Source organism: Crinia signifera, chromosome 3, assembly GCF_055691185.1.
Source record: "Crinia signifera chromosome 3, ASM5569118v1, whole genome shotgun sequence".
In the NCBI taxonomy this organism is placed as follows: Eukaryota; Metazoa; Chordata; class Amphibia; order Anura; family Myobatrachidae; genus Crinia; species Crinia signifera.
Window position 1 is genome coordinate 60,486,476 of NC_139219.1, and position 21,499 is coordinate 60,507,974.

Genomic DNA, 21,499 nt, shown 5'->3' on the forward strand with positions numbered 1-21,499 from the left:
GGTCATTTAGGTTGACACTATTAAGGTTGACATACGTTGGGTCAACCACTGAAGGTCAACAGATGAAAAAGTTTGACATGCCTAAGGTTGATAGGGTCAACCTAAATTTGGTCGACCTAATGACCCATACCCAGCATGGCTGTCCCACCAGATTGCAAGACAGTTCTGATGGGATCCATTTAGATATGACTGCTAATGGAGGTTATGTGGGGGTTCTGGAATATGATAAGCTTGCCTGAAGAGGTGAGTTTTCAGGGAACGCTTAAATGTTCCCTAAATACTCTAGAGGAATCTGGTAATGAGTGTGGATGAGAGAAGCAGATCTTGTGCAGAGCGGAGAGGTCTGGTGGGGATATATTTTAAGATAAGCAAAGAGATATATGTTGGTGTAGTCAGTATTTTATGTTGAATACTGTAAAATGCAGGCAACCAATGGAGGGATTGAAAGAGTGGATCAGCAGACATTTACTAAAGGAAATTTGTAAAAAATAGGTGTATTTGTATCCGGAAATACACTTATTTTTGACATTTACTATCCCGAAAATACAGCTATTCGTATTGATAGCACATCGATACAACTACGAATTGCCGTATTTTCGGGATAGTAAATGTCAAAAATAAGTGTATTTCTGGATACAAATACACCTATTTTTTACAAATTTCCTTTAGTAAATTTCCCCCAAAACGTCTAGACAGGAAGATCAACCTCGCAGCTGCATTCAAAATGGATTGTAGTGGTGAGAATCTTTTCTTAGGAAGACCGATAAGGAGGCTATTGCAATAATCAATGCGTGAGATAATGAGTGCACGGATTACAGTTTTTGCAGTGTCGATCTGTAAGAATGGATGAATTTTGGATATGTTTTTTAGATACATGTAACATGATTTTGAGACAGATTGAATGTGAGGAATAAAGGACAGTTCAAGGATGACCCCTAGGCAGCGAGCTTGTGGAGTAGGATTGATTGTTGTATTCTCAGCAGTGATAGAGATATCTGGTTGGTAACTCTTCTTGGCTGGTGGGAATATGATTAATTCTGTTTGGAAATGTTAAGTTTGAGGTGGCGAGATAACATCCAGGATAAAATGGCAGAAAGGCATTCAGAGACACTGACCAATACTGATGGTGTTCATTCAGTGGAGGATAGGTAGATTTGAGTTTTATTTATATATATATATATAATATAATATATATATATATATATATATATATATATATATATATATATATATATATATATATATATATATATATATATATATATATTACTGTCAGTGTCATATAATCAGTGGCACGCCAAAATCTGGTAAAAACAAAGTGTATTGTGCAAGAATCGCAATAACAAGTCTCTATGGACCAACTTTTCAGGGCCACACTTGCCCCTTAGTCAAGGTGAGAGAACCTCCATGGAAAAGGGGCAAGTGAGGCCCCGATACGTTGGTCCATAGGGACTTGTTATTGCGATTCTAGCTCAATATGCTTAGTTTTTTTTACCAGACTTTGGAGTGCCACTGATTTTCTTGGATTCATTCATTTGTTTCTTGGGCCACCAAAGCAGCTGTATTTGACATTGGAGTGGCAGGTCACTGCACAGTAATATTATACGGGGGGGGGGGGGGGGTTGCGTCACTCCTAGCACAACAAAATCTCTATATCAAACTGATTAGAAGCAACGTTTCAGTCCATTTAATCGGTTTTTCATCAGGCTTGACTGATAACTGATAATCTGCTGCTTGAACCATTCCATTCCGACCGCCGTTCAGCTGATTCACATTTGCGGGCCCTTGACCCTCTGGATCCTCTGCCTTAACCACAGTCTATGTCCGTTTTAAAACGCTGGAAATACTATTCAGCTTTATTGGTCCTACAACATGGATTGTGTGTCCTAAATTGTGGGGCAGTTGTACCTCAATCCTTCTCATAGCTGTGATTGCCCCAGTATCATTTTAATTCTGGTAAGTGTTCTTCATTAACAGCGAGAGTATACCGTACTGTACATTATTTTCTAACCAACATTAGCCAGCATATTTACAATTCATACAGTTTTATTTCATGACCATAATAAACATGCAAATAATGATTCGCTCCGAAGACTAATCCAATAGCGCTAGAAAGTTCATATGAAATCCTTTTTTTTTTTTTTTTAGAAGAGAAATGTTTTGATGTTGGTCCCAGAAGAAAGGTTTTAAAAAAAAAAAAAATCCCATTTTTAACTGAAACGTATCCTGTGTTAATATCCAGCAGGGCAGTCATGATTACTAAGAGTGTAGAATGCAATTTCTATTCCTGGGAGCAGAGATGAAAGTGGCCTTAAACATCACATTACATCAGACTTCTCTGGGGAGTTCTTTTGTATTGCATTAGTAACCGAAAAGCCTAATTGGGTGATTTTGTATTAGTATTTGTGCTTTTACTTCAAAACCATATGGCTCTATTTTAATATGTTTATTTTGAACATGTAAGAAATAATACATTCTATTATAGGCAATGATAGAACAAACAGCAAGAGTGGCACTGTGAAATCTCTCTGCACCTGCAGCATTATACTCCCTCTGTATATGCCTATAATGTTAATTGTTACATTGTGCAAGGTTACACATATAGGCCTCACTCCATTCTTGTTACCACGTTGTCCTTTTGCCATGAAATCATATTCAAGCAGAAATCAAATAATATAGTCTGTCTGACCTTCAATCCATCTAAATATCTCACTCCTTTGTCTCTATTCTTTCCAGTCACTTTTCTGTCTCCTTCCTCTCCTATATCTCTGTGGTCTTTTAACTTATGCTACCCATACACTTGTGAGATATTGCTTGCAATCGTTAGATTTCGACCACATCTGGCCGATTAATCGAATGATTGTATGCATTTTTAAGGGACAATTTGACGCGATGCGTAGGCACGGTGTCGAATGTCGCGTCGATAGATAGTATGTGCTGCATATAATATCTATCGAATTGCAGGAGCGATCGCATGCGGTTTTTAACCATATGCGATCGCTCGAATGCAATCCACTGGTGCGGGGCGGAGGGGACGCTTTCGACAGCGTGGAATTTGGGGAAAGGGGACCGGATGGACCGCTGTCCGTGTTGAAGAGGGTGGGCAGAGACGTAGAATTTTGAAAACACTGTGAAGCCCTCTGATTGGCTGAACTCTCTCAGCCAATCAGAGGTCTGCCCAGTGTTTTAAACAATTCTGCCGCCACAGTAATACTAGTGGGCGGCGGTTGACTGCAGTGGCGGCAGAATTGTTTTAAACACTGGGCAGCCCTCTGATTAGCTGAGAGAGCGCTACGCTACTTCTAGCGCTACGCTACTCTGCCATCCTCTGCCCGTCCTCTTCCAATATCGGATGAGCCATCTCAATATGGCATGTGACATCGGGTGCTGAAAGGGGGTCAAGTTTTGCACCTTAAGATGCGATTGGATTCGATGGACATCGCACTTTGATGACTCATCAAATCTGATTGCATAAGTGTATGGGTAGCATAAGACACAGCTGGTTTTCTATTGCTGCTTATCTGTAAGATTAAAATAAAAATAAATCATGGTAATACATGTTTTTTTCATTATCAATAAAAGTTCATTGAGGCATCTTAGTGGCACTGATCCTGGGCGGTAAGGCTTTACGTGGGCCAGTGGGAAAGGGATATGAGTGACCAGCCTATCCTGACATGCTCAGCTTTTTATATTGATCATCTTAGGGGAAAAAGATTTTCAGTGGTACTTGTACTACCATGATCCTTGTTATGAGATCTATTTATCAAATGTAGAAAAGCTGTATCTACTGTAAGGTGAAAATTTGTGTGATAGTACTATTTTCATTATTTAAATTTTTTTCTATTTATTCAGGGGCCAATCAGAATCTACCAATTATGTCATAGAATTTAATAAATACTTCCTTGAGATTGGTTGCTATATGCAACTTCTCCACTAGGAAAAAGTTACAACTTTTTTCCTTTTGATAAAAAGCTCATTGGTAGATGCTAGATCCAAGTGAGCTTAAGGATATATAATGTCATTGTCGTGTGACCTGTGATGGTAGGGGGGAGGGGCAAAGTTGCTGAGCTAACACTTTTACTATCCACATGGTCACCTATTAGTAATAGGTTATATTCTTGCGGGCTTGCTTTGTACATGAGCCAACCTTTCCCCTCCCTCTACGGTTGCTGGTCAGATGATTGTGATGTCAGTGGTCATTCAGATGAATTGTAAAACCTTGTTTTCTTACCTGTTCCGGTCACTCTTAAGGTGGCCTTACACTGTAGGAAGTCACCAAATGACAAACTGTAACCCTAGTGTTTGTGTATATAAGGGCTAATTTAGCATGGATCGCTAATGTGAGAATTCGCAAGCTTACTGATTTCCTGGGCCTGGACTTGTTGGCGAGGACCGGCAGGGGCTTGGATCAGAGTGTGCGCTTGTGCAGTGTATATAGCACTATTTAAAAAATTTGTTAAGAAGTACAATTGACCGTGAATGTGTAGCTGTAAAGGTTTCCGTTCTTGGACCATGCCATTTTCTGAATAAAAATCATTTCTAGTCAAATGGCAACAGATAAATAAAAAGGCACCCAAGGGACTAGTCTGCTGGCCTAAGTTGTGAATTCAATAATGACCATGTTTCCTTGACATAACTAAACCTTTGTTTTGTTCTGCTGAGATGATCCCCGTTGAGTATTTTGCCATTGTTGCTTACCCAATATATGGCACAATTAGCTAGAATAGGTCTTACATTGCAGAAATGGGCAGCATCTTCTTTTCTTCTGATGAGTCAGTTTTGGAAATCTCTTCCAAAGCTAACTGGTACGTGAGAAATTTACTTTTGGTTCTAAACTCTCTGGGCAAAGAAACATTTTTGCTATAGTTCAGTAGTTGCATGCGGCTCCTCTCTTCTTTTGGCTCACACCCCAGCTTCTCGGTTGATTCCACTGCTGGTGGCTGAGGACATGCCAGAGGCTGACATCGAGTCAGTTACATTTTGTGCTTTCCCTTGTATAAATTCAGAGGCCTTTTTTACTGTGTGTGTTTATATTTAATTATCCTGGTTTCCCTTTGTTATAAATATTCCATTTAGCTGTTGCTAGTTTAGTTTGACCTTTTTTTTTCCCTTTACAAAGTAGTGATTAAAATGTACTGTGATTTTCTATCCTAATGTTCTGTGGAATTTATTTAAAGACAAACTTATGTCTGTGGTTAAAGGGCTAATTGTCAATGTCAAAAGTACTGCCAATTCATATTTTTTATAATTATTTCCCTTTATAAAAATTCCATAATGGGTTCAGCATCTGTTGTCTGGACAGGTGACAACACTTCAACAATTGTATGAATCAAATACATTGAGATTCTCCAGGCTAGCTTGAGAAATTAAATGGTAGTGGGTGTTTATATTATTATTATTATTATGCTTTGTTTATATGGCGACACAAAAGGGCTGCGGCATGAAGTACAAAACATAACAGTACATGATCAGGGTTTAGAATCAGCTGTCATAAGACCTAAATAAGTTGCAAAGAAGCCCCCCCCCCCCCCCCCCCATCTCCAACAAGGTCCCCAGCAAACTATCTCCAACAAGGTCTTAAAAGACATGGCACATGCCAAGAAGATAGCAAATGCTCTGATTGAGTACCAAATGCACGTAGTCCAGCTGTGTATAGTGGCTAAACCCAGCTAAAGTTCATGGACTTTTAATACATGTGTTTTCGCTGCCTCAACAGTTTTCGAGAATAAATGTGTCTTCTGTGGCTAATAGGCTGCCGATTGGAGCAACAATTGAATCTCCCATTAGTTAAGGAGATTACATGTATGTTCTGGGTGTATTAAGACAAAAGTGATTGGACACCCACGCACAAGCGAAATATCTGCAGAAGATACATGTTTGTGAAGGTATAAAACTTTTCAGATCAGATAATGGACCAGATGCACTAAGCTTGAAAAGCGATAAAGTGGAATGAGAAAAACAAACCAGCCAACCAACTGTGAGTTGGAGCTGATTGGCTGGTTTGTTTATCTCATTTTGCTTTATCACTTTTTGAAGCTTGTTGCATCTGGACCAATGTGTTTGGGTTTGCTGGTCGCCAGAAGAAAATCTGATGCCAGAGCAGTAAATTATGGAGGGGATGTTATGCTGTGGGGCTATTTCATCTGATTTTACCGAAAATTCGGTAACTGAGATGGACTGACCAGCTCATAACCCTCTTGAGAACCTAAGGGTCAAATTGGAGCGTTGGGTGCGTAGTGTTCACTCTAGAAATTGTTCCGGGCAGGGCGCCGGGGGGCGGGCCGGGGCAGCCGACGGGCATCGCCGTCTAAGGCGGCGCTGGGCTTCCCCGTGCAAGGAGTCGGGCAGGCACCAGGCTGTTTTAGCGGGGCGCTGCTAGAGGGGCAGGGCGCATTTTGCCCTTTAAAAAGCGGGCAGGGCGCAGCACCCCGCTAAAACAGCCTAGCGGGAACACTAGTGTGTTCCCACTAACTCTTCTTCTTTAGTGTCACAGTTGGTCACTTTACTTAAGGTGGAATGACAAATCATACCCCCTGCTGTTGTCTAGGAACTTGTGGACAGTTTGCCATGAAGGATGTTTGCATGTGGTGGGCATACAAATTACTGATGTCAGCAAGGGCGAAACGACCATAGGTGCCTGGGGTGCAGCTGCTATGGGGCGCAGAGCTGAAGGGGACCCATCTTTACTGTCTAAGTAATATGTTTTACATACATTTATCACCATAAGTTGCTAAATAGGAGGCCCTTACAAACTTTTGCTATCAGGCCTATGAATATCTAGTTACGCCCCTAGATATCAGTAATATCTTGCTGATCTATTTGCTGTCCGTGTCCAAATATTTTATTTATATAGTGCAGTAATCCTATTTTAAAAGCAAATGAAACTAAATTAAGACGGAATTAAAAAATATATTTGTTGTTCTAGCCAACCTTCTATTGATACCTTGAAGATGTATTAGCTGTACCTATTTGCTGATGCCATTCCCCCAATTTAAATTAATAATGTTATACAATTCTCAAAATTATGACTTTACTTGATATTGTCAGATATACTGCTGGCATAAATATTTGGTTTTTAGAGGTTGTCTGCCCATCATGAAGAGTTCAGGAAGATCCATAAAGTTTTAACTGTATTGATCATCTTGAACTTTTCATTTTAACCAGGCATCCTCTAAATAGCATGTATGCCAGCAACAATAAAATGATATGCTTGCTTTGTATTTTATTAAAACATGGCTGAATGAACACATCATTTTATTTACCAACATACACTATAATGTGTGCTTTGACCTGCTTTTGCCACCATTTCATAAGGGCAGCTACTCAAAAGGGCTTTCTACAACTTTGAAACCAGGGTAATCGGGAACAAACCAGTGGGTGAACCAACACATTTAGTCAAATGTAGCTACTTTGGTGATCTCCAAATCCGATTGCAATCGGAAGTAAATGACACATGATATGACCCTTTCCACACAATTTATCGTCCTGATGGGTCAAAATTGTGTGAAAAAGGGCCACATTGTACTATTTACTTATGTAGTTGCCTTGGGTGCCAATAGTTAGAGAGGAGGCTATAATTGATTGTAAGCTCTCACGAGCAGGGCCCTCTTCCCTCATGTGCTTTTCTTTCTTTACTTAAACCAGGGGTGGGGAACCTCAGGCCTGGGGGCCGTATGTGGCCCCCATAGCTGGCCTGAGTGGCCCTCCCACCTGCCCGGTGGCTTTGCTGGGAGTCAAGTAAAAGGGAATTCTCGCTTGAGGTCGGTAGTTCTCACAAGATTCCTCTTAATCAATAGCAGCCGGAGACTGTCAGTCCTATTCAGCAGCAACCGACGGCTGAAGCATGACAATTTGTAAGATACATTTTTACATATGGCACCCGAATGATTTTTTCCCTATACAAATGGCCCTTGGCACAAAAAAGGTCCCCCACCCCTGACTTAAACCATCTATAATGGCACTGAATCCTGTGGTTTTCTGCCACACTGATACTTATTTCAGTGTCCTGTGGTGATGCAGCTATGGTTATGTACCCTGTACTTGTCCTCTGTTGTATTCAACTGTAAGTCACTGTTTACTGTTTTGCTTATTAGTTGGTACTTGTGAGTTATCCGGGCTCCCGATTTTTTGATTGTATGCCTTAAGTTAAGGCATACAATCCGATGCGATGCGATACGATATCGCATCGCATCGCATCCGACCATCGGATGCGATGACCCGATTTTTCCATAGGAATCAATGTTAAAATGATTCCTATGGAAAAAGGGGTCCTTTTCATACCCCTACTATCCAAGTGGGCATGGAGTTGGATATAAACCTGTGGCGAGCGTAGCGAGCCACCGAGCCCGAAGCGTGGCGAGCGAAGCGAGCCCCGCGAGGGGACGGTATTCCGTGTCCCCTCGCGGGGCTCGCTACGCTCGCCACGCTTCGGGCTCGGTGGCTCGCTACGCTCGCCACAGGTTTATATCCAACTCCATGCCCACTTGGATAGTAGGGGTATGAAAAGGACCCCTTTTTCCCATTGAATTCCATGTTAAAATGGACTCAGTCCATTTTAACATTGATTCCTATGGAAAAATCGGGTCATCGCATCGCATCGCATCCGATGGTCGCATGCGATGCGATGCGATGTCCCGATCCGACCCGATTTTAAAATCGGACGCCCGGATAACTCACAAGTACCTATTAGTTTATGTACTCTGTAATTGGGCACTGCGGATCCCTTGGCGCCATATAAATAAAGAATAATAATAATTATGATGATGATGAATGAGTGGATAATGCCCCCACAATACACTCGCATGAGCATTGGCTGGACAACGAAGACAACCTAGGGCATGGGTCTTCAAACTGCGGCCCTCCAGATGTTGTGAAACTACAAATCCAAGCATGCCTTTCCACAGTTTTGCTATAAGGGAGTGTTAAAACTGTGGCAAGGCATGCTGGGATTTGTAGTTTCACAACATCTGGAGGGCGACAGTTTGAAGACCCATGACCTAGGGCAGGCATGTCCAAACTGTGGCCCTCCAGCTGTTGTGAAACTGCAAGTCCCATCATGCTTTGCCAAAGTTTTGCTATTAGGGATTGCTAAAAGTATGGCAAGGCATGCTGGAATGTGTAGTTTCATAACAGATGGAGGGCCACAGTTTGGACGTACCTGACCTAGGGTATTATGGGGCAGATGCATTAAGTCTGATGAAAAGAGCAAGTGGAAGGTGAAACGCACCAGCCAATCAAATTCTTATAGTGATTGTCAAACACAGATGATTGGTTAGTGCGTTATCAACCTTCTCCTTTATCTTCACATTATATCTTTTATCAGGCTTAATACATCTGCCCCATGTGAGCTTCTACCAGCCCTATGTTACATTGTATTGCACTGGTAATTTGGTTATACTTTTATTTTTACAATAAGTCTACATTGTTACTTTGGAAAATAACTAGTGTCGTCATGTGCTCTCACATTAAAATGACTGGTGGTTTTCCTAAGTGTGCACATAGCTGTTAAGATCATTAGTTAAATTTATGCAAGTAAAATGCAAATGTAATTTCTAAGTCTTATAGACCGCTACAGAAATACATGAGCCTGCATATACTTTTAACTTGTAGCATTTTTTGATACACATTTAATCTCAATTGACCATACTGTATATATTTAGAGTTTTAGAGAAAATAAAAAGCCCTTATCACAAATGGCAAAATTAAAAAATGATTTCTATTTCTTCAAAGCAAATGAACATTTTATAATCCAGCAAATCAATGAAAACATAATTTTTCCACGTAAATCAATCACGATCTTTAGGCAGCGAAAGACAGTCTGAACAAAGTCATTTAGTTGATTATGGCAAGTAGCGCACTTATTGATGGTGTGAAGTTGAGGAATGCAGAGATGCCGCTTGCTATAATAGAATCTAAGCAGCGACTGAGAAAAATACAGGGGACACCGCGTAACAGAAATGCATCATTTGGTTTTGGATACTGATAATTACCATTTTCAAAGCAGTGCTTTTGCTGTTTTACGGAAGATCAAGTTAACAAGGCCTCTCATTGACATTGATATTAATAAATTACTGCTCTTTTCTGATATACCCGCCATCAGAAGAAACTCAACTATAATCATTAGGAACTGTGAGGCGAATGTTCATTCTATAATATAGATATACAGTATGGACACATTTTGCTAGTTTCTGGTTTTAAAGGTGAGCTCTGTTAAAAAAGGATAGTTTTGTAGAAATCATACTTGCTGATATTTTATTGGGGTCTTTGGCAGATCCTAAGTGTGTGGGACTGCTTGTATGCGCTGGGGCCATGATCCTAGGGTGTGGTACTGCTGGTATTTGCTGGGGCCATTCAGTCATGAAATGCATCTCCCTATCCTTGCTGTATAAAGCAACACTTTCTGGCAGTGGATTATGGGCTACAGTTATGTAATGCTACGCCGACAATTTATAATAATCATTAATAATTTATTAAAGTGTTCTTTTTACAATACAACTCAGGGCACTTAACATACTGTATAGGGGTCAATTTTATTAACCACAATAAATTTGTGTGAATTATCGCGGCATCGGCCGGACTTTATGGCTCCATTGGGTAGCGAGCAATTTTGAGTGAATTCGGGCTGAAAACAGCCTGCAAAGGGTGCGTTGCCAGCATTTAAATGCCCTTGGAACAGCACCTTTCGCAATTAATAGGATCAACCTCATAGAACGCATGGAGATAAAGGGACATTAAGATATGCTTGAGGAAACAGGAAAGTTCTGAAGCTGTTTTTCAAGGATTCTAGAGTGGGAGTTTTAGAGTTGGATCCACTAAAAGCTTGACACCTAGATGAGTTCAGGCACCACTAAAAGTCCTTCATCTACAGATCGCAGTAATCAAATGGGGCAGTAATGAAATTAGAAGCTGTGTCAAGTGTCTTGGACCCTGGTCATGTAGAGCTTTGAAATTCAGTGAGACAATGTTTAAATAGATTAACTTCTTGGATGGTATGCTTGGAAATTTTCCGGGCTCAGCTGCGCTGCTGCAGCGGGCTGTCCCGGAAAATTTCCGGGCATACCACTAATGTGGAATAGGTGTGCGCCAATGGTGTCCAGGTGTGCACCACTGGCGCATCAGCTCTAGAGCCCCCCGTCACTCCCCCCCCATCACCTTTGCTCCGGCGATCATACGCTGGAGTGCGGTGGAGCTCCCCTGACCCCCTCTTCCCCAGCCGCCATGCAGTTTACAGCAATGATGTAGACGGCAGGCTCGGGATGTTTGGGGCAGCTCGGGGGGACTCGGGAAAGTTAAGGTGCCCGAGTCCTCCCGAGCCACCATGAACATCCCCGAGCCTGCCGCCTGAGGTCACTACAGTGACTGGCGGCTTGGGCAGTGGCGGCAGCGGATCACAGCCTCTGGCGTACAAACACTGGAGCAAAGGTTAGATGGGGCTGGCTCCTACAATCTGTGGTGGGTTTTGCTGGGGCAGGACAAGCCTGCCCTGGTAGGTTTGTCCTGCCCCAGTAAAACCCACCACTCAAGGGGTTAATCCATCCACTGACTGTAAGATGGTGAAAAAATGGCTAACATTTTCATACATTGCATTTCAGTAGTCTAATCAAATCAAATGCATGTATGACTTTTGGCAGATCTTCTGAGGGAATTAAGTGCTTAATTCTGGGTTATGTTCCTCAGCACGCTGGATATATCTAGTTAATCGCTGGGGTCACTGGGGTCAGGTCCAGCATTCTCAGTGGGGAACACTGGCCCTGACAGATCACTCATTGCTATGCAGCACTGTATGCTGAGCGATCTAGTATCGCTTAGAACGCTCTTGCAGCACATCTCCCTGTGGCCCCGTAAGTCCATTTGTTTGTCTATGATGCAGTATTGTCCTTTGATGTTGAGGTGCTATCATAAGGACCTCTGTTTTAACAAGAATTAGTTGCAATTTTAGCTTGTTATTGGGTTGTCAGTATTCTCCAACATAAAGAGGTACAGTTGTGTATAATTTGCTTAGCAGTGGTAGACCAGGCCATGAGGTCTGACTATCCATCAATGATCTTTTGTACATCATGCAGGGGGTACCAACAACCTCGTAATACTACATTAAGAATGTGATTATATATATATATATATATATATATATATATATAATCTATCATTGATTTATTTATTTATTTACAGTTTCTTATATAGCGCAGCAGATTCCGTTGCGCTTTACAATAGTAGACAGTGATAAGACAAACTGGGTAACAACAGACAGACTTGGAGGTAGGAGGGCCCTGCTGCAAGCTTACAATCTATAGGGATATAGGGGGGGATCTATAGGGATATAGGGGGGATTTATGGATTAAATCCTGTCCTTCTTTCACCACGCAACCTGCAAGTCCCTGAGTGCCCATACTTTATCGTCGCCTATCTACAAGGGGCTGCAAAGTCCCAATAGTTGGCACCAGGGCAAGTTACACTGTTTGGGCTTCAGCTAAGTCCTGAGTGCCGGTCCAATCACTTGGATGGATGGATGGATGGATGGATATATATATATATCATTCATAAAGATTTAAGTTGGCAAATGTTTTATATAATGTTACATAGTGAATTTATGACCAAATTAAAATTGTAGTTTTTGGCCTCTATTCCTCTGGCTGGCAGTAGGATAGTCCTTTAGATTCTGCATGGAAAACAAATAAGTACATGGATAATGCAAATGTTGAGCTACTTTTTGCATTTCACAAGCAAATGTTTCAAAGCTAAGTTAACTCTGTATGATTTAATCTTCTAAAGAGATTTATCCAGGAGCAGGATACGTTTAATAAGATTAAAATGCAATACAAAGTAAATTATAGGTCAGGGCCGGAGTTTAGTATACATGAAAGCCAATTTATTTTGCATTACTATTTGTTTATTTTTGCTCTTCACCGGGTTTCATGTCATCTTTTCACTTTGTTGTATACATAATGAGTGCCAGAATTTACTTTGAACTATACAATTTTTCTAAGAGTTTTAATTTTCGCTAACACATGTATAAATGGTAGCAATAGACTTTTGACCTAATTGTGATTTTTGTTGATTTTTACACATAATTTTGTATCAATACTTGTTATATTTATACAGGGTCTGATTTTGACCTTTTTTCATTTTTTATAAATTGCTACAATTTTATAGGGTCGATTTTTTGTTTTTGATCATTGAATTGATATAATGCTTGATTAGACATGGCATCATGTTTTACCAGTTATCATTCTGATGAGTATACTACTCCTATTTTTCATGTGCTGCCTTCTAATGTCAACCCTTTGTGAAACCGAATGCAAAAATATAACATCACTGAGGCTCACATTTTGGCTAGTGGCCAGTAATGGGAGCCGATACGCAATATCTTTCTGATGGGCGTTCCCCCAACTTCAGCCCTGTATCCACTCCCCGGCCCTCCCTCCCCGCATCACGTAACTCACAATTTCAATGTCGGGTTTGCGCATGTGCAGAAATGCTATGAATGATCCTGAATCATCCCCTAAGTACCAGCCAATCATCTGATAAATGCCATGCTACAGGCGGTGTTTTAAATTTGATTTAGGAGCTGGTTGGTTTGTACTGTATCTCCATCCACTTTATCTCTCTCAAAGGCTTCGCAAATAAATGCCTTGGTTTGCTATGTCAACAGTGCTCTGATATTGGATAGGAACATACATTGATTAGCCTATTGTGTTATTTTTTGTAAGGTTTATGTATGTTTTTGTAATTTACTAGAATGTATGGATAAAGTATGGCTCTCTGCTTAGTAATTAATAATTTATGTTACTTTTGTGCTGTTTTTCAGGCAAAGATGAGCCCAGCAGTTATACATGTACAACATGTAAACAGTCATTCTCCAGTGCATGGTTTCTCTTACAACATGCACAGAACACTCATGGCTTCAGAATCTACCTGGAAAGTGAACATGGCAGTCCTCTTACACCCCGGGTAGGCATTCCATCAGGACTGGGTGCAGAATGTCCCTCACAGCCACCACTCCATGGAATTCATATTGCTGACAATAATCCCTTTAACCTATTGCGAATCCCTGGATCAGTATCAAGAGAGGCTTCTGGTCTTACTGAGGGTCGATTCCCACCAACTCCCCCATTATTTAGCCCCCCACCAAGACATCATTTGGATCCACATCGCATTGAACGTCTGGGTGCAGAAGAACTGGCTCTCGCAACACATCACCCGAGTGCCTTTGATAGGGTGCTGCGACTAAACCCTTTGGCTATGGAGCCACCAGCTATGGATTTTTCAAGGAGACTTAGAGAGTTAGCTGGAAACACTTCCGGTTCCAGTCCTCCTGTGTCTCCCAATCGGCCCAGCCCTATGCAAAGGTTACTACAACCATTCCAGTCAAGCAGCAAACCACCATTTTTGGCAACTCCACCCCTCCCTCCTCTTCAGTCTATACCTCCTCCTTCCCAACCTCCTATTAAATCAAAGTCCTGTGAGTTCTGTGGGAAAACTTTTAAATTTCAGAGCAATTTAGTAGTACATCGTAGAAGTCACACTGGAGAAAAACCTTATAAGTGCAACCTTTGTGACCATGCATGCACACAGGCCAGCAAGCTAAAGCGCCACATGAAAACACACATGCATAAGTCATCCCCAATGACAGTTAAATCAGATGACGGTCTTTCCACGGCCAGTTCTCCAGAACCAGGAACCAGTGATTTAGTTGGAAGTGCAAGCAATGCTCTCAAGTCTGTAGTAGCCAAGTTTAAAAGTGAAAATGATCCAAACCCAGAGAATGGTGATGAGGAAGAGGAGGAAGAAGAAGAAGAGGAAGAGGAGGAAGAAGAGGAGGAGGAGGAGGATTTGACAGAAACGGACAGTAGGCTGGATTATAGTTTTGGCCTAAACCTTGAAGCTGCTCGTCACCATGAAAACAACTCCAGATCTGGTGAGGAGAGCCGATCTATGCCTGATATGATGCAAGGTGTGGGTCTTGGTGCAATGCATCACTTTAGTGATGCCTTCCATCAGGCGTTGATTGAAAAACATAAAAGAGGGCATTTATCTGAACCTGAAGTGCAAAGAGACACTTGTGATGAAGACTCAGTGGCAGGAGAATCAGATCGCATAGACGGTGGTACTGTTAATGGGAGGGGGTGTTCGCCTGGTGAATCTGCAACAGGAAGCTTGTCCAAAAAATTGCTTCTTGGTAGCCCAAGTTCCTTGAGTCCTTTTTCTAAACGCATCAAACTTGAGAAGGAATTTGATCTCCCAGCTGCAGCTATGCCTAACACAGAAAATGTTTACTCCCAGTGGCTTGCTGGCTATGCCGCATCCAGGCAGCTAAAAGATCCATTCCTCACTTTTGGAGACTCTAGACAATCGCCTTTTGCCTCCTCTTCAGAACACTCATCTGAAAATGGTAGTTTACGTTTCTCCACACCTCCAGGAGAGATGGATGGAGGGATATCAGGCCGCAGTGGCACAGGAAGTGGAGGAAGCACTCCCCATATTAGTGGCCCAGGGCCTGGAAGGCCCAGTTCAAAAGAGGGCAAGCGCAGCGACACTTGTGAGTACTGTGGAAAAATCTTCAAGAACTGTAGTAACCTCACTGTTCACAGGAGGAGCCACACTGGTGAAAGGCCATATAAGTGTGAGCTTTGCAACTACGCCTGCGCGCAGAGTAGCAAACTTACCCGGCACATGAAAACACATGGTCAGGTGGGAAAGGACGTTTACAAATGTGAAATTTGTCAGATGCCTTTTAGCGTGTACAGTACCCTGGAGAAACACATGAAAAAATGGCACAGTGATCGAGTCTTGAATAATGATATAAAAACTGAATAGAGGTATATCGATAAACCCCATGTAGATTTTTTTTTTCTAGTCCCTTGTGATAATAAAAAAAAAAATTATGAAAGCTAAGGATACAAGAGTGTGCTTATCACTAGCGCACCTGATTTTTATAATTTCCTTTTATTTTTTGTTCTCACAGTTTGAATGCATGTTCTTTATTGGGGCAATACTATTGCATTTTACGCAAACTTTGAGCCTTTCTCTTGTGCAATAATTTACATGTTGTGTATGTTTTTTTAATTTTTTAATTTTTTTTTATAACAGACCGCATGTATGGTATGTTATAGCTATTTTCAATTGTCCCTGACTTAGTTGCAAAGCAAACATTGCTGTTTCCAGTTCCGTGCTGACAAGTGACCATGCTGCATACATTCTGCAATACATATCATGTATAGCTTTGTTTTCTGATGGCAGAGGAAACCTTTCTTCACCAAACCTCCAGGGACAGGAATAAGAGTGCTGCAAACGCTAGCGGAACCTCACCTCCTCATGCCAGGGGTTACCTTTAGTGTTTAGAGAAGAAAATAATAAATAGAAAAGGCCTTGAAAATATTAATTTGTTCTGTCATTTGGTTAAAATAATAAAATATGAGTGCCTTCAGTCTATTTGAAACCATATAAATGGTTCTTCCGATGTTGAAAGGAACATGTAGCTTAATTCAACATGGCTAAATGTAGGTCTCCATGGATCTAGTGTATAATAATAATAATAATAATAATGTATTGTATTATAACTGAGGCTACCTAAAATATTACCCAGTATGTCCTAGTTAATCATCATTCTTCAATAATATTTATTTCATGATATGTAAGCTAGTTGCTCATGCTGTCAGTTTTGAATGAATTTACTTCTCCTTTTCCATTTACCTAAAATTTCTGTGACTAAACCTTTAAATTAAAGCTGAACTAGAATATAATGGTGAGGAGATTAATTGTATTGCAATATAGAGACTTTTTATGAGTACGTTGCAAATAGAAAAAAAAAAGGAGTGAAAAAAGTAAATTATTATTAATATATGTGGTTGTCTGACTGACAATCGTTGATAATGTTCTCAAATTCTGCACTGTATGGGAAGTTAGATGATAATTATATGCTATCAAGTGGCACAATACAGACATGGACAGTAAATGGTACCTTTTTTTATTTGAAAAGAAGCAGCCATATAAGCTAGATAAAATGATGATTAACTACGAACTGTTGAGGGTGACTTCAAAAAAATCCCCCTTTCAAATAAATGAAAAAGAAAGTGAAAAGACATGCAGTAAAGTCACATTTTACCTTCTCTTATCAATATCTGTATTCCTCAAAAAGTTTCTCGCTTTGCACTGTTCATTTTCTATCATGAATATACAGATTGTTTCAATATTAATCTTCTGTCGAACCCAATTGGAATTCAGAAAGCACTTGACTCTTCCAGAGAGTGTGTACCTTTCTCCTTAATCAGAGGTACTGTGGTTGAGTATAAAGAATGCTCACATACATTTAAATGCACTGTACAATTTTCCCTGTTTACAGGCTTACACATAAGGGAAATGTTGCAAATAAAGTATGTATGTATATGTATGTGTGCCTATGTGCGTGTATATGTGTGTATATATATATATGTACACGTACATTTTCACATAAATGTATGCACGTATACATAAACTCTGCCAGTTATTTACTTGACTTACAAATGTACCTAAAATCATGTAGACAATGCTGTGAATGGAAGCAGACCACATGTACTCTACAAAATAAGTATTGCTTTGGCCTTTACAATACAGGGGTATTTTGGTGTACAAAAGCAATTTTAACTCAAAAAGTGGATTTTTTTTTTTTTTTAAAAGAAAGCATCACTTTTGTTTAGGGGTAATTGTATTTTAGGGCTTCATTGTCTTGTACAAGACTTATTATTCATTGCAAATAAAATGGTAGAGGAATTTATATGCCTTGGATATATCCCAATTATTTCAGGATGTATAAAGAAATGTGCATTTGGGGAAAGGTTCCATATTATATAGTACTTAAATATAGGGAAATGCACATGTTGATTCCTATGCTAAAACACATCTATTGTCTTTTCTTTTCCTGTACTTTTAGAATGGTATTTGAATTTAAATGTTCATCTAGTTTAGGAATTATAGTATTTATATTGAAGCTTGTATTTTTAACAGTTGCTTGTTCTTTTGGGAAGGTATCAATGTACCTTTTTTATGGTAGTGGAATAAAAACACAGGCTGCCACAGTATATATATATATATATTTTTTTTATTTCGGCAGGATAATATAGTGCAAATTATTTGTATGTTTCAAAACAAGAAAAAAAACATAAGTGTGACATTGTACAGTACAGAAGCCATATGATGGCTACTTGGGAATACCGATTCGAATGTCATGCAGAGAAGCCTTCTTACAGTGGGCTGTACATATCTTTATTTTGCTCCTCTCTTTGGCTGCCATACTGTACACAGTACCGCAAGCTGGCATTGGTTTGTTCTGTAGTGTGCTTTCTGTCCCTTTTTTCTTCACCCTACATTCCAGCATCAAACTTCATATGCAATAAAATAATCACACATTTTAAATTTATTTTCATTGCCAAATAAGAAAAACTAAATGGTGCTTTATATTTGGATTGGAAAAAAAAAAATCATATGCAAAGCATATTAAGGTGGAAGATCGCTCAAGTCAATACTTTTTTTGTAAATGGCAATGTAGAATATTTTGTTATTGGCCTTTTCTATTCCTGTAATGAAAGCTGTTTGTCGTAACTTGAAATTTTATCTTTTACTATGGGAGTCACTATTTATTATCGATTTATGTGCTTTTGTTTAAAACTAAGGCACAAATTTTGGTCTTTTATTTTTTATTTTTTTATTACTTATTTCTTTCTTTTTTTAATTTTGATGACCAAAGGTCATGCAAACCTGGCTTTTATTGTATTTGTTTCTGGTCTGTTAATTTCTATTGGATAAACCACTGTCTGTGTTTTTTTGGTAGTTGTCTGCATTATCCTGTTCATATACCCATTTTGTCCCTTTTTATTGAAAAATAAAAAAGTAATAAAGTACACCGCATAAGCCTCTTGTGACCTTATTTGACACCATTATGAAATTTATATTGTTCATATAAAAAGAAAACCCTAAATTTAAGAATATTATTTTAAAACATTTTTTTTCGTATAATTATTATTAGTTATAAATGTAAACCAATCATAGTCTACTTTTAATATCCTGATGCTAGACTTGTAAAATCTTTTAGCATGGATCTTAGAATGAATCCTTTGTAAGTTAACATGCATGTATAAAGAACATAGATCATATGATTTAATCAGGAACAGAACTCTGTCAAGGTCTACAAAGATTTATTAAGGCAATAAAATAAACTCTGAAGATCAGAAGTGGGGCTAAAACAAATAATCAACAACACCACAAAATCAACCCACATTTCACCAATGTCACTCCTTCTTTTTTTGTTCATATTTGTACAAACTATTAATTAAAAATTATGTGTACACATTACCTTCAAACTACAAATCAAGTCAGCTTTTATTTTCTTCCAAGCCCCATCTTTGTTTTCCATTTTATAAACCATGCATGTATTACCATCCATATGGCTTCTAGTTGTACACTGTATGTACTGTGGTTTTTTTGACACTTTGTTATATAATATTGGCAAATAACTTAATGATCAATTTGCCCTATAATTAAAAAAAAATGGAAAAATAAATAAAAAATAAAAAAAAATACATATATTGTTTTTCTATGCATAATAGCTTGTAACCTGCTTATTCCCCATGTCTTTACGGCAGTACATTTTTTAAAATTTACTAAGAGTGTGATTTGTATCCCTTTTTTCTAGGGGGAAAATACAGCAACTTTAAATCTAAGGACAGAACAATCAAATTTATATGGCAAGAAGTCTGAAAAGATATGCAAAAGTGTTAACAAATATGCATACCAATTTGGGCAAAATAAATAACACCTAGCTTTGGAGGAAAAGAAGATAAAGGAGAAGATGAACGTGCTGATATGACCAGGCCAACCTATTGTAAATGAAACAAAAACAAAATACTTCAACTTGACCATTATGTATTAAAGTTGTAGTTGAGTGTTATTGGTCATTGCACCTAGCAGGAACGCTCACAGAGTATATTACTTTCCTGTTTCGACGTGACTTTGACTCTATGGCTATATAAACACTCACAAAACATGGTTCTGGGAATTATATCTTATTGTTGACTTTAATGAAAGAGGCCAGTTTTGTAGCACATGATTTCAAGATGTAATCAAGGTCTTCTAAAGACATAAAATTTATAAGTGAGCCCCATGACAGCTTAATATTGGTTTTGCACATTTAAGATTTTAAAGTCAGATGACCATTTTGCAGAAATAAAAGTGACCACAATTTTTTTTTTCAATTCCCTATTTCAGCTTACTGTGTGCTAAACTGATATGACAAAACCCTTCTGAAAATCACTGGGCTAGGTAGTATTTTTTACAGCATCTTTGTCTGTTTAGAACTTCATGATACCCTTATTTAAGAGATAATATACAGTGCAGCCTCAATAACTGGGGCTTTAAAAAATAGTCAACAAGAACATAACTTACAAATGACATGTTGTACTTCGAGCTCTAAAGGAAAAAAAATAGTAATACAAAGTGTGACATTTTCTAACTGTGTGATAAATTAATGGTGTTATAAAAACCATGAACCATTGAGGCCTTTTCAAGTTTGTTAGAATTCTGCACCAGATTTATATGGCATCCATAATGTGTTCTTAAGCTGCTGTAAAATTCCATGCAAGCATGACCTAGTGTCCAGAGAAACTTTTATAAATATATTTCTATGTTGAAAAATGTCAAACTGAAAAAAAAAATGATGTGGTTATCATTAACTGTTTGCTGTTAGATTTTCAAGGCCTACTTGTAAAAACAAAAAGAAAAAACATATTTTAGAAGAAAAACAGCATCACAATAGAATCTTGTTGAAACTGTTGACAAAATAATTTCACACTCTCAAAATATTTTGTGCAAAGTTGATGGAGATCATTGGTAAAACCAGGATTTGAAGTTTTTGTTTGGCTCCATAAAATTTCCATTTATATGTTTCCTCTGAGTCGCAATAAATCCAGAATAAAAAGGAGATCTAGTTTCAGTGCCTGAAATTCTAAAATATATTGGTTCCATTATGGGATAAACCAGAGGGGGTTCATTTTAATGCAGTTTGTACAGAATAAGATATTGTAAGTTAAAAAAAAAAAAATCTGCCAGTTCTTATGTTATTTGTTACCCACTTTGGGTGAATTTAATGTGATGTAAACCGTTGTTATATACTAAAAGTATATTCCAAGAATCATTGTTAATAGACGTTATACATTTGCCTTTAAAAAGGCTGAAACACGAAAAAAAATTGAAATTGACACAATAAACTGTAAAGATTTAGGTCTGTTTTTTTTCTTCTTTATTGATTGTATATTTTCTTTTTCGAAAGAAAACAAAAAGAATCAATGATTTGTTAACTTAAAAGCAAACTAAGTTGAATGAAACACATTACACAAGATGAATTCAGAAGATGGAAATTGTTACCTTAAATTGAAAGCTATATTTAACAGAACATAGTATACAAGATAAATACAGGAGATGATCTGCAAGACCACAACAAGAATGACGGCACCTCCAAGTTCAAGGGAACATT

The 21,499-nt window shown here is 38.8% G+C and overlaps 1 protein-coding gene across 4 annotated transcripts in view; it reads left to right on the plus strand.

Moving 5' to 3' along the window:
* The window catches only part of BCL11A (BCL11 transcription factor A), a 113,392-nt gene extending 92,146 nt beyond the window's left edge, over nt 1-21,246 (plus strand). For 2 of the 4 annotated variants that reach the window (XM_083175888.1, XM_083175890.1), the window contains exons 3-4: nt 13,805-15,815; nt 19,664-21,246. In XM_083175888.1, coding sequence (XP_083032014.1) covers nt 13,805-15,813 — 2,009 coding nt within the window. In that variant the 3' untranslated portion in view covers nt 15,814-15,815; nt 19,664-21,246. The remainder of the gene's footprint in view (nt 1-13,804; nt 15,816-19,663) is intronic. The other 2 variants (XM_083175889.1, XM_083175891.1) reach the window with 2 other exon arrangements.
* The last annotated feature ends 253 nt before the right edge of the window (nt 21,247-21,499 follow it).